This window comes from Pelobates fuscus, chromosome 5 (genome assembly GCF_036172605.1).
Source record: "Pelobates fuscus isolate aPelFus1 chromosome 5, aPelFus1.pri, whole genome shotgun sequence".
In the NCBI taxonomy this organism is placed as follows: domain Eukaryota; kingdom Metazoa; phylum Chordata; class Amphibia; order Anura; family Pelobatidae; genus Pelobates; species Pelobates fuscus.
This window is the reverse complement of record NC_086321.1, coordinates 339,634,447-339,660,284: the sequence shown is the minus strand read 5'-3', so window position 1 is coordinate 339,660,284 and position 25,838 is coordinate 339,634,447. Positions and strand designations below refer to the sequence as shown.

Sequence of the window (25,838 nt, the reverse complement as noted above, 5' to 3'; positions counted from 1 at the left end):
AATAAAGTCATTAATAACTGCTGGCAATCAGCCCATGTCGGATTATGCGTCTGTACTATTGAGGTGAACAGATCAGTCATGGCTTGTGGTTTCTCAGTATACGAGGAATTATGGGTCTTCCAGTTTAAAAGGTCGGTAGTGGTAAATGGGACATATACGAAGACTGGGTCAGCGTGTGCCATTTGACCTGCGGCATCGATATAAGCTGACCCGGGATTTAGGCGAAGAGGCATCTGATAGTGCTTTAATTGTTGGGCACCAGTCAACTGTCGGGTTTGGATGGGGCTACGTAGAGAGGCGTCAGTCATGGGTTCCGGTCGGGGAGAGGTAGGGTATGGGGATGTGGGAGGTTGGTTTTGGGAAAAGGTCGTAAATAAAACACTTCGAGCCGAGCTAGATGAAGCTTGACCGGAAGTCTGAAGTGGCGCCAAATCAGGATATTCGTTTTTAATGGGGGTGGGTTCTGGTTCCGGAAGGGGAGATTTAGTACGAGGGGGGGTGGATCCTGTACTGGAGGAGGAAGCGGAAGTGGATGAGGGTAATGAGGGGAGGGGTGCAGGGCTTCCTGCGTTTGCGTCACTTCTTCTTAACGGAAAGTAAGGGGGCGGCAAAGGGATCTCGGACTCAGGGGGCGTGTCCAAAATGGGCCTAACACCAGTCCTAGTGGACGAACAAGTCCTAGCTACCATGAGGCGACACTGCTCCTCGTGGCATGTCTGGAGCCATTTTGGCGAGTCATTTACGGCCTGTCTCCAACAGTCAATATAAGGAAACTGGCCGTAAAGTTCAGGCCTACCTGATACAGCCACGTGTAAGCGCTGTACCAGAGTTAGATCCAAACTGCCACGTGGCGGCCATGCCGCAACCAAAGTAGGCCACTCCCTAGTGCACAAAGTAACTAAACGTACAGGAGACATCTTAACCCCAAAATCACAAGTTTTGAATCCCTTTTTAAAATTCTTCACCATACAACCTAAGGGATCCGGAATCGTTGACTGCGACGCACCCATACTTAACAATGGAACGTCGTCGACAACGAATACTATACACGCGTACTATTCAACAGTCACACCCGTTTCCTCTGGCAACAGCACCACGTGGTACGGTTACCAAGTGAAACGTACACAATAACAATAAACACTCAGGGAATTCCCGTACACACACAGCTGTTACACCAGTCACTATATAATCAATATTATGCCCTTTGGCGTAACTATACAGTCACCCACGCTATAATTCTCTATATACGAATTACCCGTCTATAACACACCCCAGTAACATCGTCTTTTACAAATAGCGGTTACAGTACGGTTAGCATAGGTCAAAGCACAAGTTAAGGTCACAATACAATTATTAGTGGTTATGGTGTTAAACATGCAATGGACGACAATGATTAGTACTTATATACAGTGTCAGTAAATATACAGGGTTATGGTACCGTGCACTATAATACAGCAACACACTATTAACACTCTCACTAGACGGCTGAGCTCGCGCTATCTAACAAGATATACACTTTACTAAAACAATCGTTAACACATTTACAATTCCCAACTAAACTATTGGCCAGTACCTTGAATGGACTACCTAAAACTATATACACCCGTTTTGGCTAGCCACACTGCCCAATCACCACATATATAGCGAGCTAGAGAACCGAATTTACACAGGCGCCTCTTAGTCGCACTATCAAAAGTCTAGTGGGTTCCAAATTTACACGCCTTCCCACTTAGCCCAGATAGGATGAGAACTAGCGAACCGAATTTACACAGGCGCCGCTTAGTCTCCCGGTCCCTCCGACCTAGCGAACGTAATATACACCCTAGAACGCTAGTCTAGACAAGACACCGGTGTCCGGCTAGGGCTATTTACACCAGAACCCCGCCTGACTAACCAAATCAAACGGTCTGACTAAAGAGCGTTCGATCGAGCGGTGCGCCTTCGCTCCTTCCCTCCGACAGAGGGGGCAGATACACAGATTCAAAACCCCTTTGGGCCTACCGCACAATCGGTATACCCCTAGTGGGTCCTGCCGTCTAAAACAGCAGTTATCTTACCTCCTCGTTCCTGAACCTGAGTTCACACTCATCGACGGGGACACCCCAGCACTTCTCACGTAGAGGCCGATGATCTCCTGGACAACGGCCCAGTGGCGCCGAGACGAAGGGAGGTCCACGCAGAAGTTCAGGGGTGCAGCCGTAGAGAACGTGGGCAAAGATAGACCGTCTCACGCCTCTGCCTCTCAGCTACCGTTGAACGATGAGCTTCCCGGCCAATGCACCAAATGATACCGGAGAAACTGACGGAAGCCAAGCACAGAGAGATGGACACAGGTTTCTTCAGGAAGGAAGAGATTCTTTATTGGATCACCGATCGGGACTCAGAGGGACTAATGTCACCAAAATACAGCAAGTTCTGAGCCCCGGACAATAGTGCAGGCTCCTTATATAGGCATATAAGTCCTCCCATATTAAGCTCCACCCGCACATTCTCTTAACCAATCAACACAAATAAGAATTAACTTCCTGTTTGACCGCATGGCTTGTCCAGCACAATGGAGGAGGGGGAATACTATATCCTGTATTCTTGCACATGCTCCGTACACTACTGATCGTATCTTGCCTCGTGCAACCAACTGATCGATACGTCAGCATGTGCACGTACACATGCCACGTGGTAATCTCGGCCTACTAAATTTATTTTTACCGAGATTCCACCACAGTTACTATAGAGTCCTAAGATGGCTGGCTGCACCCATACTCACATATACCTGACCTGAAATCTCTGATCTATTTCTCACCGTTCTTGTACAGTGGAAATACTTATTATTTAATGTTTCCTCTAGTGTAATGAGGAATGTTTAACGAAAGCTATGGAGTAAAATATATTACCTGAAGTTACAGGACAAATCTTGAATGCTTCAATTAGGAGTGACAAGTTAAACGAAGTTAAGGCAAATTTTTAGTAGTATCTTATATTGACCAAAAATACAAATGTTTCTTCAATATATTTGAAGAGGCTTTGGTTGCCATAAATTCATTTTGTCGTCCGAAGTTCCTGATGGTTTCAGGTGACAGTAGGCAGGTTGCAATGAATTAACCGTGCACCTTTGCACCCAATCAACTTTAATTACAAACTTGACAGTCACAAAGAGATGCGAAAAATATTATATTAGTCTATTCACATATCAGACGTTTAACTATAGGGCATTGTGATAAATCCAGCACCTCAGAACCCACAAGCATTAAATCTAAATCATGTTTATGGCGTCCTAACTGGCTTTTAGTATCGTTGGCAATGAAAGAACCTCTTTATAGATATTTTCACTTAGAAGTAATTATTAAGTGAATTCAGCTGAGAGATATTAACCTACTTCCTGAGTTCAGACTCCGAGATCTTACAAAGAAAACCGCAATAAAGATGCTAAAAGGAAACGTGCAAGAAATTCAAACTTTTGTAATAACGCAAAATAAACTTTATTCGGTTGATTGAAATGCAAATAAATAATTGCAGTCACCTATTTAATATTAAAAACCGACTTAAAGGGTTTTATAGTCAATTTTGAAACAATCAAAGGAAAAAAAGAAAACAAAGAGCCTCGAAGCATCCACGAGAAGCCAACACATCTACATGTTTGTATGTTTCCACCAGCTATACTGAATGGGAATCTTTAATGACTTAAAACATAGCCATATTCATATTTTGTTTCTTTAAAATAACCTTCATGTTTAAGTGATTTTGTGCATTGACGCTGTCACTCTTTCTGGATATTGTAAAACACTGTCATTTCAGAGAAAAGGCACTGTTTACATTTTGTCCAAAACCACGTCTTCCTCATAACGACCTTTAAAAATTGAAGGTCTTCATGTTCAGCGTTATCACATTCAGCATGAAGATAATAAATGTCTTTAGTGCTTCTCATACAAGCATTGGATTCAATGCTTCTCTGTGAGAAGCATCCAATTGCCAGAGTGAGTCAATTGCTGCATATGTTCCCTCTGTTATCACTGCGTCTCTGTTAGAAGCACTGGACTGAACAAAAGTCATTATTACTGATAACTTCACAAAGGACAGAGCAACTGCTCCAAGGAGACTGGGCCAGAATAAAGGCGAGATTTAAAGGGACACTATAACCCCTCCCTGCATAATGACAATGTCATAAAGATAAAATATTTCCAACCCTGTCAAAAGATATACTGAGACAAAGTAGTGACTACTTCTAGACACTTCAAGATACTGGGCGAAGCTACCGCCGTCTAGAAATGTCAACCATCCAGTCGTCACCGGTGATGGACCATTAGCTTTTGCAAAGTCCCTAGACAGTGACAGTGCTGTTTTAAGGCACCCACAAATATTTAGAAGGGCCAGAATTCTATTCAAGAACACTTAAACATTAAACATCCATACATTTATTGCTAACATTAGTGTTTCTTTAAAAGAACCCTAAAGTCACGTGAGACGAGCAGAAAAATTTGATAGGCTAAAGGGATTTGATGCCACAGCAACAAAGGTCCTTCAAAGATTTGTTCCTCCAACGGGGGAGAAAATGGTCATACTACAAAAAAATAAGAGCAGACTCATAGAAAAAAGTACACATAGTAGGCAGAATTGAACACTGCTGCCCCTTCCTATCTGATATCACCTCTGGGTTAAAAACATCAAGTTATGTATTTTTAATTTAAGTCCTTAAATGAAGACATACTCCAGCAGATTTTTGTAGACTTATGGGAGCAGCTAAATCCTTGAAAATCCAAGTATAATAAATACATTATTTGCCAGCAATTACATTTTAGAGACTTCAGCTCTCCATTTCTCAATCTAACTCATTTGCAAATACATTTACTGCAATTTAAAAACACATTATAGCAAAGCGTTGTGATAGATTTATACCCACAGAATATTCTAAGCACCTAGAAAGAGGGAGAGTGAGATTTGGGTCCACATTAATTACAATATACATGGCCACAGAATGGCCGTCAGTAATTAAGAGGTCCCATCATCAGAAATCTCTATCCAGCACCATTATATAATGATTTAAAGGGTTATTCAAAGAAACCATGACAACTTCAGTGATTTGAAGTGGTTATGGTACCTTCACTCCGCTTGCGCAGCCTTTCACCTCCGGTCGCACCATCGATGTGTCATTAGCCAGCCTGGAATCAAGAGTGTGAACATTTTGACGCACAGAATCAAATCCATTGGCTGTGGGTGGTCAGCTGACACTCAAAGGCCAGCAAGATCGACAGATCGACCGGATTTTGTCTTTAACCACAATGGGAAAGCATTGGATTGGCTAAGATCGTCAATTCTGATTATGTCAGCCAAAGAGGTGGATCAGTGGTAGGGCCACTGCCGGCAGACCCGCGCTAGCTGGAATAAAGGCAATATTTTATCCTATTTAAGGGGGCAGGGACCTAAATAGTATTTTAAACTACACGTTTGTATTCCTGACCCTATAGTGTTCCTTTAAAGGTTTAATTTCTTATTTGCCTTATCCGTCTCTCTATTGGGTAGGTGGTAGCTCTGCTAGGTGCTTACCTTAGCATTCTTTAACAAGCACTCCCGGACTTAGCTACAGTGAAACAAGTTTCCAGCTGCCGAGAGACAAGCCGCAGTGCCAGACGGTTTTAAGATATCAAAGGTGCCAGGTGAATAATTAACAGGTAGGATGACAAACCATTACCAAACAGTTTGAAACTGAGGGAAGGCAGCCATAACCCCTAACTGTATTCCTTATGCTATAGTGACCCTCTGCCTCGGAGGCCTTCCCCTAGTCATGAAAGTGTTAAAAACCCTTTGTTTCACTTACCTAATTCCAGCAAAGAGGTCAATCGGCCCTGGATCTTCCTCCTTCCGCAACGTCACGAAAATGGGAGAACCTAATTGTGCACATACCGTACGCTTTAGGGCTTGCCCATAGAAAAACATTGAATCAATGCTTTTTTTATGGGGATTTTCAAAACGCGGGACATCGTCATGCAAAGCATAATTTCACAGAGTTAAACTCTATGATACACCAGGAAGCGCCTATAGTGGCTATATGGAAGACAGCAACAAGAGGTGGAGTTAAATGAAAATGCAATGAAGATAACATAGGCTGGGTGCCTATACTGTCCCTTTAAAAAATAAAAACTTTCTTTACAGCCATTACAAGCCTCATCTTCTGGTCTCAAATCCAATTATTTCTCAGCACTTGTAAAGTGCCATTTAAATAACACATTTCAAATTGCATTTACTTTCTCGCTCGTTAGTCTGACATTTCCCAGCATGCACTTGGCTTAGCCTTCTCCTGCAGGCTGGCTATTTATTTGCAATTTAAAAAAAAATAATAATTTTGTAATGTTTCATAACTGGTGGAGAAAACAGGAAATAAGAAGTTAATTACAATAGTGCCAAAATTGTCACAGCGTGACTGTCACAGTGGGTAGCCTTTCACCATCTATTGAATTACCCTTACAACTGCTGAACAGCAAAAATAAAAAAGAAATAAAAAAATAGACAATTTGACAAAGTTATATAGCAAGTGATTGTTCACTTTTATTATCAGCAAAATGATTGTTATGGTATCACCCCTTTTATAAGCAAATAAAACAGTACATGAATTATCAGATTTTTAAAAAACCATGTCCTATATATTATGTTAAGTATATGTAAATATATATTTGGAATGCTAATTGGAAGAATTAGAATGCAGACAAAAATATAAACTTACACCTTTGCTACTACCATGAATGAAGCATAGCTGGAAACAATTTCTAAAGAGAACAATGTATAAAAGGCTTTTTATGAAAGAATTAATTCAAATATAACACAGTCTAATTTTCATAGTTTTCAGTGTATTAATTGGTGAGATTTCGAGTGGGGAAATGCAACAACAGTTCTGTATCTATTAGCATTAAAGGACTACTATATTCACCCAGACCACTTCAGCTCAATGAAGTGGTCTGGGTACCAGTTCCCCCAGGCTTTAACCCTTCAGATGTAAACATAGCAGTTTCTATTTACGTTGCAGGGTTAATCCAGCCTCTAGTGGCTGTCTTCCTGACAGCCGCTAGAGGCGCTTAAGTGGCACTAAATGCGAAAATCGCATTCAGCGTGCAGAACATCCATAGGAAAGCATTGAGAAATGCTTTCCTATGGGCGTTTTTAATGCGCGCACGGCTCTGGCTGCGCATGCGCATTCCACTCCACTCGGGTGCCGACGTCGGAGTGGGAGGAGAGGTCACCAGCGCCAAGGGAGCCCAGCGCTGGATTAAGATAAGTAGCTGAAGGGGTTTTAACGAAAACGAGTTTGTTTTCCTGACACTATCGTGATCCTTTAATACCCCATCCTATAGCCTAGGCACTAAGTCAATGGTCCCCAAAACAGTGCTCAAGGTAAACCAAGAGTCTATGTTTTGGGCATCTCCTCAATTATTTTCCAAAGGGGATTCTGACAGGCTTGTTGGTGTGCCTTGAAGTTTGGGAAGCACTCACCCAGATGATGGGTGTTATTATCAATCGTCTCAGTTCTGATAACGTTTCCAGTAATTTGCTTTTAATCTCTTATAAAAAAAAATAGCAGCAATATCTAGTGATTTAAGATGGTGGGTCGCTTGATTTCATCCCTGGAATTTGACTCCCCCAGCCGTCTCTAAAATGGATGAAACCAATCAACATGTATATACAAACACCATTCTATACATACACTCCAAACAGGCTTACCCAAAGAAACATACATAAGAACAATGACACAACACAGCTAAAAAGAAACAACAAACAAAAAAAAACACAGTTATGATTTTTAAAATTCTAGATTTTCCATTCTATATTTCTCCATTTTGTAATGAAAAATACTTTTGTTTTATTGCAATAATTATCTGACGTTGCTTCCCCCAAATGCCTCTCTTGAGAGTTCCCTAAATGAAGCATCCATTGAAAAAAAGGATGACACATTTGACACAAAATACAGGAAAATTGTGGTCCTCCTCTGATTTAGGCAAATGTATTTATTGTTTACTTGACTATGTCATTTAGTAATATAATAATCTTTCTTTGAATTTTTATACTTCAAATAATCAGTTTGTGTGTTTGTTATGGGAGCCTCAAAACCATCCCTCCTTCACAACGCCAAGAATTTCTTAAACTGTAGCTGACACTGTACTGATCTCCTTGACGGTGCAGTTATCGACTGCAGTCAGATAATGCTGCTGTGCTCTGCAGTGGTAATATTACTTTTGCAGCGGCCTACCTGGAAATCTCCTAAATGAGCTGACTGCGAGAAAATGCAATCATTTAATGCCCCATCGTGAAGATTCCAAAGTGCGATTGGACAACTGATTCTAATACCGGGTTCTCATGGTAACCCTAATTTTAAAATACAATTGTCTTTAAAGAAAAGTTTATTTTAAAATACATTTGTCTTTAAAGAAAAGTTTACAAAAGCGGCACTGTCATGCCGAACTTACCTTTCTATAATTGATTCATCTTCTCTCCCTCTGTCAGGATCTGTTCTTCATTTCTTCCTGTCTGCTCTAGTTTTCTTTAAAACATAAGACAAAGTAGGGACTATTTTGTCTTATGGAGGTTTCGTACGCTTGACCAGCTTTGACCAGCGGGGGAATAAAGTGTGCTCCGTTACCTGTGGTGAAAGCCATTTTCCCACAATTCGTACCTTTCCTCCATGATCTTGCAATGCTTCCTGTCAGTATTCCCAAACGTCCTGTCACTTAGACAGAACGCCGGCGAAACCACTGAATTTCGTCCTAACAGAATGAGAACAGTTTCTCCATTTGTGTTAGGACGCAATTCGGGACTTTGTTCGGATCGGAATTCCATTAGAATGAATGAAATTATGATCCGAACGCAGCTGCATATTGCAGCTCCTTAGTATATAACTCCCTAATTCCCACAGTATCAGGGAGTTATCTACCAATACTTAGTCAAGACTACTTAGTATTAGTAAATTCTGCCCCTACTTGCTATGCCACCAGTAGGGGCATGTCTATTAAATTGTAAAAAAACAAAACAAAAACCCTAGTATCCCCCCTCCCGAGCCCCCACCCGTGCCACGTGAGTGGGGGCTATTAAACTGAACAAGGGACCTTTTGCCCACCCTAAATGACAATGGGGGGGACCTTACGCCCCCCACGGCCCCAACCCTTGAGCGACGGGTGGGAGCCCTAAATGAAAATGGGGGGACACCTACTGTCCTCCCCCTATCCCCTACCCATGAGCTGTGGGTGGAGGACTTAAATTATAATAAGGGGGGGCTATTGTCCTCCCCCCCAGTCCCCATTGATTAGCGGCAGGTGGGGACCCTAGATAAAAATGTGGGGGGGGCCTATTGTCCTCCCCCCGGCCCCCACCCCTGAGCATAGGGTGGGGGCCCTAAATTACAATAAGGGGGGACCTATTGTCCTCCCTCCTGGCCCCCACCCGATGCTCATCTGTGTATATAAATCAGTGTTGTCTTTAATAAAAGCTGTTTTACCCTTCATCAAGTCTTGGCTGATGCTTGGGTAAAGAGAGTTATAATCACTCTACACTTTGCGGGACTTGGGAGATACTGTTTGCGTAGATACTCTTTGGAGTGCTGAAGCTCCACTACAAAATACATTTTTCTTAGAATTTAGTATGTGTACTGTATATGTAAGAAATAATAACCAGCGGACCTTTTGGGGAATGGGGATCTGCCCCTCTTTTAATATCTAAGTATCTAAGTGCAATACTAGGAAATCCCACTTGTCTCGATAATGATATTCTCAGATGGCTTTAAGTAAAAATACTCAGACTATATCAGTTCAGAAGTGTAAATGGGAAGAAGAGCTAAGAAAGGGAGAAGACAAGGAGAGAAGAAATTTAAAGAATTTGTGAAATTGAATGCAAAAGTAACAAATGTTAGTAGCAAAGGTTCCGAAAGGAACATGTCCCTGAAGGCATCATCCTGTTAAAGGGACACTCCAGTGCCCAAATACAAAATAAATAAAAAAAAAAACACTTAGTAGATATACCCAAATAAAAACTTGCATGCATTTAATTATGCATTTTTTCATTGGAGTTATATCTACAAACAACTTGCAAAAACTGCAGATCTCCTTTCTTTGCAAGCCCTCCCCTTCTAACCCTGCCCAGATTTTCTGTGGCTGTCCAATCACAGATTCCCCAATGCAGCTCAATGGGAAGTCTTTACAAGGCAATTGCTGCCTTTTAAGTTTAGCTCCAATGAGCTAACCAAACCAGGAAGTAACAGGACCTGTTGTCTGCTTGAAAGCAAAGGGGTGTAACCAAGTGAATTTATAAAAGGTTTACATTTCTATTAAAATCTGGTTCTTTTGCTGTGCTTGGGGGTCTGGAGTACCCCTTTAAGGTAATGAGGCCTTTAGACAGAAATCCCATGGATGGAGATATATTTACCTCAAAAGGAAGAGCCAATATTTAACATTACTGAGTGCTGATGTGTTTTATTTTTTAATTATTAAATATATGTTAACTTTTCAATTAATCTGCTCACTAACCTTTGCTCCATCTGGGCACCCATTTTTTGCCCTCCTTGGTCAGGTAACTGGTGCTTTCACAGAATGTTCTGATTAGTTAGTGCACCCTACCTCTTACCTGCATGTTTTTTTTAGTCATATAACTGGTGTTTTTGACAAAAGATGACTTAAAGGAATACTGTAACCAGGCCCGGATTTAGATGAAACGAGGCCCTAGGCTATTCCACTTATAAGGCCCTTTCACCTCCCATTTTTAAGTTTGTAAATTACTTGAGAGACAATAAAATACATAATTACTGTGATATATATCAATATGTTAAATGAAACATGTTGTGATGTGGCACGGATAATACATTTTAAAAAAGTCGAGATGAGCAGAGGGGGGGTGATTGTGAGAGGGAGGGGGGTGATGAGGAGAGGGGGGGTGATTGTGAGAGGGAGGGGGGTGATGAGGAGAGGGGGGGTGATTGTGAGAGGGAGGGGGGTGATGAGGAGAGGGGGGGTGATTGTGAGAGGGAGGGGGGTGATGAGGAGAGGGGGGTGATTGTGAGAGGGAGGGGGGTGATGAGGGAGGGGGGTGATGAGGAGAGGGGGGGGTGACTAAAAAAATTACCTTAAATCCCTGGTGGTCCTGTGGGGGATGCCTGGTGGTCCGGTGGGGTCCCTGGTGGTCCGGTGGCCCTCATTTCCAGTCTGCAGCTCCGCAGAGCTGCAGACCATGGATCTCGCGAGACCCAATCAGAGCGTTGCCGTGGTAACCCGCGGCAACGCTCTGATTGAGCAGTGCACGCGAGATCCATGGTCTGCAGCTCTGCACATTGCAAAAATGCAGACCGCCGGTCTCGGTGATCGCGGCAGGAGGGGCATTGCAGTCTGCCCCGGGCACCCCCCTAATAAGTGGCACCTGGGGCGGACCGCCCCACCCGCCCCCACCCTTAGTACGCCACCGGTCATATCATATGCGTAGAATTTCTCCTTATTTTTGGTTCACTGTTTTAGTGTTCACTGTTTTCAGAAAAGTGTAATTTCAATTTTGCTAACAATTTGAATGTAGGCCCCTCTTGATCTTGAGGCCCTAGGCTGAAGCCTAGTTAGCCTATAGGAAAATCCGGCCCTGACTGTAACCACTGTATCTGCTTCATCTGATTGCAGTGGTTATAGTGTCTAGAGTCCCCTGGAGCTGCCCTTTCATTCATTAATGATAAATTGGAGTCCCCAGCAACCCATACTCTCTGTGCTGTTTGGGCAAATGAGGAAACATTAGCCTGAGCAGCCATGGGCAGCTCTGACTGGCTGAAAGTATCAGCTGACCACTTTAGGCCTATCATAATACGAACTGCAGGTATGAATCAGCATGGCAAGGAGGAAGTGTGTGATCTCTGCCTTAGCCACACCTCCAGTAGGGGCTGGGCTGTGGATGGCCAGGGACCAACATAGAGTGAGAAACAAAAAATGGTTTCACACAGAATGGAGGGACAGCGCCAGAGGACTTCAGGAACTATAAGCAATTCGATAAGAGAAAATGGTTACAGTGATTACAATGTCCCTTTAAAGATAGCCACATCCATAGAGAAAGATTAACGAGAAGATGAACTCAATACAGGTATTTATTTTTATGAATGCATTACAAAATAATAGACACAGAAGCTATAAAGCATATATTATTTTATATTACATAATAATACATAATTGTGACAGGTTTTCTTTAATAAGGTAGGATGGTATAATGTTTAGAGTATGTAGTTCCTTTAGATTGCACAAGAAGAACTTGTATGGTTAAAGAACTGAATCACGATTAAAGTTAAAATATTTCCCTTTGAAAGATTCAGTCATCCTTAAAGAAATTGCATTTCCTAATTCTATTGTTACAAAAAAAAAATCAATAATGTCTTCTTGGGAACAGTGAAAACAGGATATAAGCTACTTACTGTATGTTTATCTATTTGACTAATGAGGGCACCATAATTACTTTGTAAACAAAAGAATAAAGCTAACAGCTAAGATGGCGAGATCATGTCTTTAAGACGTAAGATCAATTGTCTAACATCATTAAATGTTGTGTTTTGCAAATAATTTTTTCAAACATCCAAATATTAAATACATATACTATAAAATAATGATCGTCTATTGCAATTCAGCTTTTAAATTTGTGTTTGAACTATTCTCTTGTACAAACAAAAATCTTATCTGTCGCTCCGCACCAGATTGGAACTGTTACTAAGTAAGTAAAAGTGAAAATAACATTCAATTTATACGTCGGTAGTAATTTCTAGTCAAACAATAGTAGATAAGTAAAACATGAGTCATATGAAGTGAATTCTAATATATATGTAAAAATATCCAACTTGCCAGATATAAATTTAAATGTTATTTTTAAAAAAATCACTCTTTTATGCGAAAGTAGATAACGAAGGCTGCAGAAAAACAGAAGAAGAAAAATAATATAATTTACGCTGTTTAAAATAAAACCTACATATAGGTATGGCGTAGCGCAAATCACGGTCAGTGACCATAACCGGCACAAAGGAGTATAAATGAATTGATGTCTCTATCTGTTATGAAATGTACACTTGCTGGAGTAATCTAAAGAGACACTCTAGGCACCATAACCACTACAGTGTAATGTAGCAGTTCTAGTGCAAAGAGACTGTACCTGCAGCCTAATTTTTTTTCGCTAAGGACGCCTCTAGTGGCTGTCACTACAGAGATACATAACAGTAAAGCATATATTATGAAAAAATAGTGTCATCTTGGATTTCTAGAGACATTTATACATACCTACTCAACCTTCAATCTGTTGTCTCCAAAACCCCCCTTTTTTACCTGATACACTTTTTACATGTATATTTAAGACTTTGCTAATAATGTTACAATCCAGTTCAATGAAGACACAGCCTTGATTTCTCCTATTCTCTGATGCGGACTACCACGTGCAAAGAGCAGCACTTCTGGCAAAGAGGGCCAAGATAGCCAAGACGGAGTTGCCCAGTTGCAGAGTAAAGAAGTATGGATTTTTACATTAAAGAGACACTGTAGGCACCCAGACCACTTCAGCTTATTGTAAAAAACATTGTAAAACATTGCAGCTCTAAGTCTGCTCTCTGTGGCTGTCTAACAGACAGCCACTAGAGGGCTTCTGGAATCCAAAAGGACTTTTGGTCCATTATCTGACACTGGACGCCCTCACTGACCTCCAGTGTCAGATTTTCCCCATAGGAAAGCATTACATAATGCTTTCCTGAGGGGAGGTCTAATGCGCGCGTGGTCATTGCCGTCCATGCGCATTAGGTCTCCCCCGCCGACGGAGCATGGGCAGAGCCTGACCTAGAGCCGAGGGACACCGGCGCTGGATTCAGGTTAGTGGCTGAAAGGGTTTTAACCCCTTCAGCCCTGCATGAGGGGGGGCACAAGGGATGGAGGGACCTATTAACCCTATAGTGCCAGGAAAACAGCTTTGTTTTCCTGGCACTGTAGGATCCCTTTAATTTTATTTTTCAAACCTCACAAATACATAATGTTTAGGTAGAGGGGATTTGTCCAAATAATATTCAAAAACCCTGGGTAATGAAAGTTGCTTTTTAAGCCCATCCCATTTTCTAATTTGCAATCTTGGTGGTCTATTTTCCTACCCATAGCTTACAAAAAAAAAAAGAAAAGAAAAAGCTTCTATCATTAGTCAGATATCACCTTACATTTCCATTATCATATGCTACACGGCTGATAAATATTTCAAGAAAAGCTCCTTTTATGGAACATTCTAGTACAGAAGTGCTGCTCCATACTCAATAATTCATTTTTCTTTCGTTCTTTTTAAATTCCACTTGGTGGTCTTATTATGTAATAAAATGATTGTGTTGATTTACTAAATCCCTGATATTGCATCTGTTTAAAGGGAAACTATAGTGCTAGAAATACAAAGTTGCATTCCTAGCACTACAGTACCCCTTGCGCCCCTCACCCCAAAACCAACAAAGGGTTAAAAACCTTTTTGTCACTTACCTGATTCCAGTGCCGATGTCCCTTGGCGCTGGGTCATGCTCGGTTTCTGCCCCTCTTCTGCAGACGTCAGCCAGCAGGGGTGGGGAACCTAACGCCATGATTGCATTAGGGCTTCACCCATAGGAAAGAATTTAAGCAATACTTTCCTATGGGGTTTTAGAATTGCATGGATACGGGGACAGGGACACTGCACACAGACCACTTTAATGAGGTAAAGTGTCCTTGGTGTCTACAATGTCCCTTTAGGTACTTGATCATTATGCAATTATCCACAAAGTAATGTTCCACTTGCCTGGAGCACCACAGACTAAAATGACAAATCTGCCTGTTTAACCAAACATTTAACACCAAAATAAAAATTAAAACCATGGCTGATTTGGAAAACATTTCAAATTAGGCGATTCTGGCCTAAAAATTTGTTATAAAATTTAAATCCCACACTTAAGTGACTAACACTGATGGAATTCTGCCAATATTTCTGTATGCCTTTGTGAACCACCGACTGAAATTCGATTTTAAAAAAATGTGGCGACAACAAAGTTATTTTTCCCTTATCTATAGAAATACGTTTAAATCAGCTGTAATGTGCACAATATCAACGACTAGATTAAGGTGTAAAATTTAAATGTAAAAGATATCATCACGGAGGCACACAGATGCTGTCTAGTGTTTGTGTAAATACCAGATTAGTCAGCCGTATCTTCTGTGTTTACGTTACTCCTACGGCCTAGCTACAGTAGCATGCAGATGATGTCATTATTGATTGCCAGCTCTTAACTGGCAAGATATTTTATTTCCAGAAAAAAAAAAATTAGACATCTTAATTTTCCACGTCATTTTTACTGAACTTACTCTGAAAGCTTGTACAAAATATGATTACATAACCTGGATCGATATGGTCTGAGCAGAGAGCTAAGGGTCGATATTTGGTCACACTTCATCTATTGGCAAGACCATTGTTGAGATGGAAAACAAAAATATGTTATGTCGGCATTAAATGTCTGATTACTAAGCTTGAGATCAGACGTCATTTTTACGTCAGGGCATCACATTACTAAATGGCAAAAAATATTTGCAAATCACCTATTAAATATCCACAAAGCAGGCACATCTTATACGTTATATATTTACAGTGGCTGAAATTGATATTAACTAATGATCTGTTCTACGTCCAAGTTCTGATACTATGCTTTGTTTTGATAAAAGTTTCCTAATTCATAATCCTTTGTCTCAGGGTATATGAAAATAAATTTATTTTTAATCATTTTATTTAGGTAATTCATTTAAAATCTTTTTTTTTTTTTTTTACGTGAATCTAACTTTTTTTTAATAAACGCTAATTATATCTCACTATTTCAAATTATGCAAATTTGAAGAATTAAAACATCAGCATCATGCATTATTGATTTAACTAAAAATATTTTCAGATAAATGTGCAAAAGCACAATACCTGACTTTTGTTTAACTGTAAATTTACTTCGATAAATAATGTACATGACTATGCTTATATGGCATAAACGGTCTATAAATGTCAAACATAAAAATTGAAGTTTTTCAATAATTTTTTTTTTTTTCAATGATGTGAAAATGTGACCTTTTTAACACGCTGTTCGTTGTGTGGATATTAACCCCTTAAGGACACATGACGTGCCTGACACGTCATGATTCCCTTTTATTCCAGAAGTTTGGTCCTTAAGGGGTTAAACTAGAATCTAGAAGCATGTAATCTGAAATAACCACATTTAGGCCCCGCCCGAAGCGCTCTTAGTGTACCATGTCCATATAAGTCAATAAGTCAAGCCACAGTCTATGGGCCACAGTCAATGGGCGCAGGTTTTAGACATGAGGAGGGTTTTGTTTTTTTGTTTTTTATAAAACATCTAAAAAATTATTTGACACTACAGGGTTGTTGACTAAGATGGAAGTGGGTTCAAATGTATGGTCCAAGTAGCTGAATTAGAAACATTCTCCCAGTCAGCTATACTTTTAGTTTGGCTACTTTGTCCTTCAATTTCAAATTCACTCTGAATTCCCTGCAATTCTCACGTTAGTAAATAGCCCTGTAACTAAGGAGAAAGAGTCCAAAGACTCTTTGCACCACAGTTAATACAAGTGCTCCTTTAATCATTCACAAATATGAGACTTTAAAATGTGCTTTAACCGTTTTTTCTTATTTAATTGTTTTAGTCCTTACCTCTAAAACTACTGCTCTAATTGAGTACAAACACCTACATGTCATCAAATGCTGTTCATGGCTACACTCAACTTTGGCATGTACTGCAGAATGTTGCATGTAAGCATTTAGAGCAGGCTGAGTACCTCCGCCTTATCCTTTGCTGCCACCATCTTAGATGGGACCATACGTCCCAATATTTCAAATGGACAAAGAGGAGCACATTAATTTTAGTGGTGTGCGTGGGGATGTGGCCAGGGGCGGGGCTGTTCTGAGAACTTTTAGGTGGCTTACTATTAATAATTTATGCAACTAAAATATAATTTAGAAAAAGTACAATGTATCTTATTTACGCAGGTTGAATTCCAAACACATTTAATGTAGTTTAAGACACATTACTGTGAATATGATTGCTCTGGAGCTCTGTTATACAAACCAACAATATGGAGTTCATAGAAAAAAGGGATATTAGGATAAAAAGGGGGACAAAGGGATTTGGGCTAGAAAAATACAGACTGTCCCGCCTAAACAGGGCCAGTTGGGAGCATGCCCTACCTGGGTGCCTTCATTGACCCTCTTTTTCTGTATTCTTTATCTCAATGGTTCATAAAAAAAAAAGTGGCCACTTCAAAACATTATTTTTTTAAATAAAATATGACTATCCACACCCCAGATGGTGGTCCGCAATGGCAGGAATATGAACACAAACAAAAACGAATTGTTCACAACGTTTACTGAAGCAGCTGGGTGATAGTATTCTATGGAAAAACCAGTCACGAAAGTGGTGTCACCAGTGACACACCCCTTTTCTCACCATAATCTGAACAATTTCATACATCCTATTGTTTGGAGATATGTTAATGAATAGTTTGTAAATCTCTTTTCTTCTTTAACTCTGCTAAATTTAGGTTTAACAACATTGTACATGTTGTTATAGACACAATGGCATGACTTGAGAGGCATAAACTACCGATATGGTGGCTGAACATGCATTGAGGCACTCAAACAAGAAGAAGCATGGCGCCCCACAATGGGTACAATGAGACCACAAGCCAGGCATTGTGGGATGCCATGCACAGCATTCTGGGAACATTGAGACACATGTAGAGCTTGAGACAGAGATTAACATCCATTTTATTTAAATTTACTATTTCAATCTACATACTTCATTAGCACAAGTTATTAATTTGCAAAACCACATATTTTATTCCCCAAAAGTTACTTTTCTGCGTTCGGTAAATAAATCTACCGAACACCGACCACCCACTGGCTCATTAAGTTCAAAGAAAACCACAGACTTAAGTGTGCTCCCTGTGTGGCTGCCGTTCGTATAACCGAACACCACATGCTGGAGAAAATTGTAGCCATCTTGTCGCATGAAAAGAGGCAGCGTGACTTGGTCGTCGAGTGTCTGGAACTGGAACTCGGACACTCGACCCCGTGAACACCGGTCAACTTCACGAACGCCTGCTTCTTTTCTTAGACAAGCCAGGAGAGCGCTGTTAGGTAGGTTTGTTACCACGAAGAAGGCGAACAAACCCTACCTATAAGCCAGGGTAATCATTAGTTGTTTTGTTCGGTTTGGCACTCCCGAAATTGACCGACCGCTACCACAGAAACTATGGAACTGTTTCGGGCAGGCACCTCATGAGCGGTTGGTCAAAACTTTACCCCGGTGGTGATTTGGCTGTGTTTGTGGGATCTGAGCGCTATTTGGACAACTTGGGCGCTCAGATCCAGGCTATCCGGGGATATGACATTTATGGGGGTTTCTATCAGTTTTATGTGTATTATTATGTATTTTTTATATTTTGTATTTTATTTTATGAGTCATGGTGATTCAGAATTTCGTGGGCGTGTTGTGGGAGTTTTTGTGGGCGTGTATATTGTACTCCTGAATTGCATAAAAGCCGTCCATCTGGCCTGAATAAAATTATTCCTGTTGTACCCTTCATCTAGACTAGGCTGATGAACCGCTGCATTTACTTGCATGCTGTACTTGATTCTTGGGAATGTACGAATCAGTGCTCCGAACTGCGGGCTATAATAACTATATAAATAATTAATAAATAATTACATTTTGTTGTAGACTTTAAATTTCATACTTGCATTGTACAGTACAACGGAATTCAGTTATAGCTTGAAATGTTAAACTGCCCAAATAAAAATGTAAAAAATTACTGTTTTGTAAATGCACCCCCAATGCAAACATGAATGCATCTAAATATGCATGTATGTCTAAAAACATCTTGCAAAAACTGCTGATCTTGTCTGCAGCCTTTGAAAGCCACCCCCTTCTCTCCCAGCCCAGACTTTCTGTGGCTGTCCAATCACAGACTTCCCAATGCAGCTCAATGAGAAGTCTTTGCAAGGCAGGGGCTGTGGGCGCTTGTCTTCCTCTTTAACTTAGCTCCACTGAGCTAAAGAACCAGGAAGAAACAAAACCAGTTTTCTGATTGACAATGTTAATGTTTACAAGTATCAATTTCTATTGAAATTTGCACTTTTTGTAAAATAAAAAAAAAGGACACACTCTTTGCACATAAAGCACATTAGACTGCTAAATTGCTTTAGTGGTCTGGACTGCCCCTTTAAGAATAATAATTAAAATATTATAATATTTTTAATTATCATAATAATAATTATTAGCAAACCTTTGCCATGGCCTTAATATCTCCAATATGCGCTCCAAGTGTGCCATAGCAAACATACTACAGCTACTAGGTGATCTGACTGATTTGTTTTAACCACGTGAATGTGCGTACAATCTTTTTTCTCTTCTTAATGACAATGTCTTCCTTGCACTGTGCTGGTCCTTATTGCTTGTCTAGCAACAAATGATGCTGATAAGTGCATCTGATTTCAGCCAATCCACTCACCTCCTCCTTCCCTAGTCCCGCTCATTCTACAATTCTATTTATATATCGTCTGTTAAGGGGGAAAAAAAATTCTATTTTTGGAGAACCCGTGTCTGAATTCTGTTGGTTTTGTCACACAGGTGCTGCTGTTTTCGAGTAGCAATCTGTCTCCAACTGTCTGTTATTTTCTAATAAAGAGAACGCCTTCCAATAAACCTGGGCACTCTTAAATGCCACCTTGAACATGTTGTTCTTAGTTTCCTGCCATGATAACAAACCACACACAAGATAGAACAGCATACGGTCCAGTTTACGTAATTCACTTTGGCATATTTACCATTTAAATGTCATAAGAATGTAGCACGGCTCTCCTTGTTTAAGACAGGATGAGCTGATGGGCTCGCAAACAATATTTACATATATAATCACTAATCAATGTCATACATACATGACAAGTGACAGATCTACTTAAAAAGCTTACTATTTGCTGTCATCCTTTAAGACATGATCTTAATATTTAAATTATGCACATATCTTATCATTCTACAAATGCTTAATAATTGATAATTTGGGGATACCAAAGCGCTCTACTCCCCATCGAGGAAGGAAAACCTTTGCACCTATGAATTCTTTCCACAGCATTGTACTGCCAGAGAGGCCTGTAACATAATGATTAATTAATGTGCATCTTCTATTATTTCCACTTTCAGCTCTGTCAAGACTACTTCTATCTCACTTACGTCAGAGTAGGTCTTAACAACATAATCTGAATTTAAAGAAAAAAGAGCACAATACATACGTTTTTTTTTTTTACAAGCTTCAGCAAATCTCAATTCCCAGTCCCATTAAAAAATAAATATTTTATTATTATTATTATTATTTATATTTATACACACACACACAAAATATATATATATATATATATATATATATATAATTGGCAGAGATATAATCATCTGAACGCTGAACGCAGCAAATAGGGCTTATTCACAAAGCAGTGGTTTTGGTAAAAATAAATAAAAAATTTAGGCCAATGTAGCCGATTACGAGAAATTCTCCACTTCTTCTATATTCCTAACTTGACTATTCAGGCCTTGGTAAAATTTAGTACATTTTATAAATATGTTTTATTTATTCAACCTAATCAGTTTCTTAGTAATTAAACTCCAACGTAAGGCACAGGAGTGCTGTGAAGTGCTGAGTAGGCTTGATAAATTCACGACCCTACAATAAGCCCATTTAACGGCGAGCTCCTTGGGGCATAGTTTTCTTAAGATGCGCTATGCATGTCGGTTAAATTATATCAAACTCAAACCCTTTTTATTTATTAATGTTCGTAGGAAAGCCAATTCCTGGCAACGAGCGTTATACTATGCATGATGAACTATATACAAGTATATACTCCTCATCATGCTTAGAAAAAGCATTATGTTCCAGTCAAAGCCTGCAGCACAATGTACAATAAAACATAAAGCCGGCCTGTTAGAAACATGTGCATTAGGCAGTGAATGTATAGAATGCATACATACCCTACATACAAACACAATAACACACATGCATGTTTATACATACATACATACATATATATATATATATATATATATATATATATATATACACACACACACACATATTAAACACACACATATTAAACACACATTATATATATTTATATGTTTGTATATGTGTGTGTGTGTGTGTGTTAGACATAACATGTCTATAGATACAGTATTTAATCACTGTCTACATACAGATACTGTATGACATAGTAGCCCGTAGTATATAGCAAGAACAAGCTGATTGTCTCCAAATTAATGCATAAGGTTCTAGAATGCATTGCACAGTAAAGTACAATATTAACTCATATATATTTGTATATATACAAGCACAGAGCATCTTATTACACTAGGGCTGTCCAGGCACACTGGTACCAGGGGCCACTCACTGACCTACCTCTACAATGAAGGTCTTCTCCTCTCCAAAAACCGAGACGACAAAAAATTGTAAAAAACAGGTTTTGATACAAAATCCCAGAATCTTAGGTTTCCGTCTCTGGATTCCAGTTTCAGCCATAACGGTGGCTCTGGTTTGTGTTTGGGGAGGTAGGGAGGGGGGGTACCAAGTCTCTCTGCTACATTTGGGGTAAAGGGGGGGTCACAGCATCACATGCCCATAGCTGGGGAGGCAGAGAGAGAGAGGAGGGGGTGAAGCAGTTGTGTGTTGGGGTGCACAAGGGGGGGATTTATTTAGGACCCATGACACCCCTGGATGCTGTAGGGCTCCTTGATGCCGCGCCCAGGGCAGACACAGCTTGGCTGGGGGACTGATCAGGAAGCCAGGGCCGCACTGTGTGCACAGGTAAGGCGCCCATCCCCGGGACAATGGCAGGGAGGGGCGGGCTGACCTCGGCGGGCGCACCGAGCACCCTGCTCACATCACACGGCGCCTTCTCATAGTAGCAAACTGGGTGGGGGGGAGAAAATGCCTTAGTAACAGGCACACGGAGGATGGAGAGTCACTCAGCAGCAGCCAATGGGAATCAAGGGGCGGGGCCAGAGAGGATGCAGGCTGGCCTCACTGTCACTGGGAGGAGAAGGATGCTGAGCTACATTATCCTCTCTCCCCAATGAAATACCTGCACAGCCACTCATCAGCTGAGCTTAGCACATGTACACATACTACCCTGCATGTACAGCTCTGTGTACATCAATAGTCAAATGTATCTGCAGCTGCTGTGGAATCTTTGGCATATATCCAGATTGTCAGCTCTTTGGAACAGGGTCATCATCAACCTATTGTTCCAGTAGTATTTTGTTATTTTCTCATGTATTGTTATATTCCCCCCTTTTAAAATATTGTAAAGAGCTGCGGAGGAAGTCGGCACTGTATAAATGCTGATAATATCTGCACAGAGATCACATTGTTGTGTATATTAGTTATTATTACTATTATTATTAATATTTATAAGGCGCCAACAAATTAAGTAGCGCTGCACAATAGGTGGACTAACAGACACGTATTTGCAACAAGACGAGCTGGACGCACAGGAACACAGGGTATTCAGGGTCCTGCTCAAACGAGCTTACATTCAAGGCCCAGAGGAGGCGGGCTGAAAGCTAGCCGGATAGGAGGCATGTGTGGGTGTGGTGGGTGTGGGTGTAAAATGGGTGTGGCATTTAGGTTAAGGGTTTGGGTGGGGTTGTATAAATAACGGACATTTTGTCCCCTTCACCTCAGCCATCTTAAAATAACGGCAAGGTGACAATCTCTTTCCTATTATTGTGTTGCTTTGCTTACCCCACGGCCAGAAGCATGGATATTGACGGAATCCTTGCTGCTCTTCGGGCTGAGGCCCTCCAGGACGGTGGCCGGCACCTGCAGGCCCAGCTGGTAAGGCTGCAGGGTGCCTCCCTGGTAGCTGCTCCCTCGGTCGGCAGCCAGGGTACTCCGCGCCGCCGGGCGCGTCCTCCTACCCGTTATAGCCCCTCGCGGGAGGGTCGGGTGAGGGGTAGGAGCAGGAGCCCCGTTGCCGGCCCGCGCGCCAGGTCCCCCGCGGCCGCGGGCGGCAACGTGTCTGTGCAGCCTGTCGCCTCCTCCCCGAGGCGGTCTAGAGCTACCCGTGCGGCTGCCGCTTCTCGGGGAGGTGATGGCCATCCCGCGCCGGTTCCTGCTCCTGTGATCTCGCGGGCCTCCAGGAGGTCGTCCGCGAGATCACTCTCCAGCTCAACAATGGCGACAACCCGAGCACCTGACAGGCGCTCGGCTCATGGTGGATCCCAGGCGGAGCGCGAGCAAGTGAGGTCGGCGGCCGGCTCTTCTTCAGGAGTGGTGAGTAGGCCGCGAGGCGGCAGGGCAACCAGTAGGGGGTTGGGGGGTTCGGGGGGTCGGGGTATGGAGCCAGGTCCGGCTACTCGTGGGCACAGCCCCCCCCCTTATCATCCTCCCCGCTCTGTCTCCCCTGGCCCGGCCACTACCACACTCCCATCAGCCTCATCCATTCAACAGGCACTTCCATCAGCTTCATCCGGCCAGCATGCACTCCCATTATCCTCATCCGGCCAGCATGCACTCCCATCATCCTCATCCGGCCAGCATGCACTCCCATCATCCTCAGCCGGACAGCATGCACTCCCATCAACCTCATCCGTTCATCTTGCATTCTCATCATCCTCAGCCGCCCATCAAGCTCTTCCAACACTATCTCCTGCCCATCCTACCCCCCATGGCCCCCTCCCTATGGGTGTGATGCCCTCTGCATCTGCCCCGCCATTACCCATGGTCCATGCTGCCCCCTCTGGGGCTCCTTCTGCCATGCCAGTTTTACACACAGTCTTTGCCACTTCTGCGGGTCCCCAGTTACCTGGGTTGGGTGGGCAGGGTTCTTTTTCACCTGTCCTGTCTTCACAGGTCACCCCTGGTCGGCTGACAAGTCGGTCCCCCGATGCTGTGACTGGTGCAGTGCTTCCTGCGGTCGCAGTTCCCTTGGGGCCGTTGCAGCCTGGTGGGCATGTTGAAGTCCCGCTACTACCTGCCAATTCAGCTCCTGCAGGTGAGTACTCTGGTATAACGGGGTCGGGTTTGGGGGGCGCTGGCGCAGGGGAGGTGCAAGAATTGGGTTCTGTACTCCAGGCGATGAAGCAGGTTTTGCTAACCCTTGAGCGGGGTTATCGCCCCGGGGCTTCCCCCCCGGTGTCGTTAGATAACCAACTTCGGGCGGGTTGGGCAGGTTCCGCAGGGTCTGATCCTTCTGCAGTCGCGGCGCCAATGCCCGCTAATATAACACAGGCCCCCATCCCCTCAACCTCGGCGTTACTGCCGGTGACGCCGGAATCTGCAGTGGGCACGGCCGGGGACGCCGCTGCTCTCTCGGGTTTGGGGGTTGCTCCGGCTGCGCACGGTGCGGCGTACATGTGCTGGTCAGGCCCTCTGGGCCTCCATCTCACGCCGGAATTGCGCGCCAAAATAGACAAGGGGGAATTTGTTGAAATTTTTTCTCTCCTCCCTATGGAAGATCTTCCCCGGGTTGACGCTGACGCCAAAGAGTCCGAAAAGGACAAAGAAAAGTTTCGGTACCGGAAGATTCCGAAAACTTTCGGAAACTGGATCCGAGCCTTTTCGATCTTAGCCAGCGTGATAGGTGAGAAGACTCCCGCCAAATGTTCTTCCCTATTCTGCTACCAGGACGTCATATGGACCGCTTGTCGGGTGTACGGCGGTTTAGGTTGGTGGCGGTATGATGAGCAGTTCCGCCAACGTTTAGCGGTTCGGCCTTCCATGGGCTGGGATCAAATGGACATTGGCTTGTGGTTAGCTATCATGACCCGCCCAGCCTCACATCAAGGGGGCCTGTCGTCCTTTCTCGGGGGGGCCGGCGCGGGTTCTTCAACCGCAGCGTCGGCCGGGCAACGAAAAACAGGCTGCTGTTGGCAATATAACGATGGCCAATGCAAATTCGGGTCTAGTTGCCGCTTCAAGCATGAGTGTTCGGGGTGCGGTGGGTCTCACCCCGCTTCAAAATGCTTCAAACGAGCCAAAACTGGCGACAAAGGGGACTCCGTGGGCGCTAAGAGCGAAGACGCCGGTGGACGTCGACGCGATGCGCCCATGGCTAAATCGTTATAGGAATAAGAAGGCGGCTGCCTTATTGCTAGAGGGATTTGGGCAGGGGTTTTGGATCCCTCACCGGCCTCGGCAGGTCTCCGGTTTTTGCAGAAACCTGAGATCTGTTTCTGAATATCCAGGGGTGGTCAGGGAAAAACTGGCGAAGGAAGTGGCGCTGGGCCGAATGGCGGGCCCATTTCGGGACTCGCCACTCCCCGATCTAAGGGTGTCACCGTTGGGCGTGGTGCCCAAACGGGAACCGGGAAAGTTCCGGCTGATTCATCACCTGTCGCACCCTCATGGGTGCTCGGTAAACGATGACATTGCAGCTGAATTATGCCGCGTTTCCTATGCGTCCTTTGATGCTGCTGTGGGCATAGTCAGGGCCGCTGGCCCCGGGGCACTTATGGCAAAAACTGATATCGAGTCTGCCTTTCGCCTCCTACCAGTTCACCCAGAGTGTCATCATCTCTTGGGATGTGCATTTGAAGGTCATTATTATGTGGATATGTGTCTCCCCATGGGTTGTGCTATATCCTGTTTTTATTTTGAATGCTTCAGCTCTTTTCTAGAATGGGTAGTGAGAATGGAGTCCGGTTACGATTCCCTGCTTCACTACTTAGATGACTTTCTGTGTGTGGGCCCCGCGCATTCCCCGATATGCTCCCAGATCTTACAAGCAGTGTCGGATGTGGCCTGTATGTTCGGCGTGCCGCTGGCACCTGACAAGAC

General features: G+C 42.7%; 1 protein-coding gene across 1 annotated transcript in view; it reads right to left on the bottom strand.

Annotated features, from left to right (window-relative positions):
* MMP24 (matrix metallopeptidase 24) overlaps positions 1-21,943 on the bottom strand; it is a 212,935-nt gene extending 190,992 nt beyond the window's left edge. Inside the window, exon 1 of the mRNA XM_063455799.1 lies at positions 21,459-21,943. Coding sequence (XP_063311869.1) covers positions 21,459-21,578 — 120 coding nt within the window. The 5' untranslated portion in view covers positions 21,579-21,943. The remainder of the gene's footprint in view (positions 1-21,458) is intronic.
* Between the last annotated feature and the right edge of the window lie 3,895 nt (positions 21,944-25,838).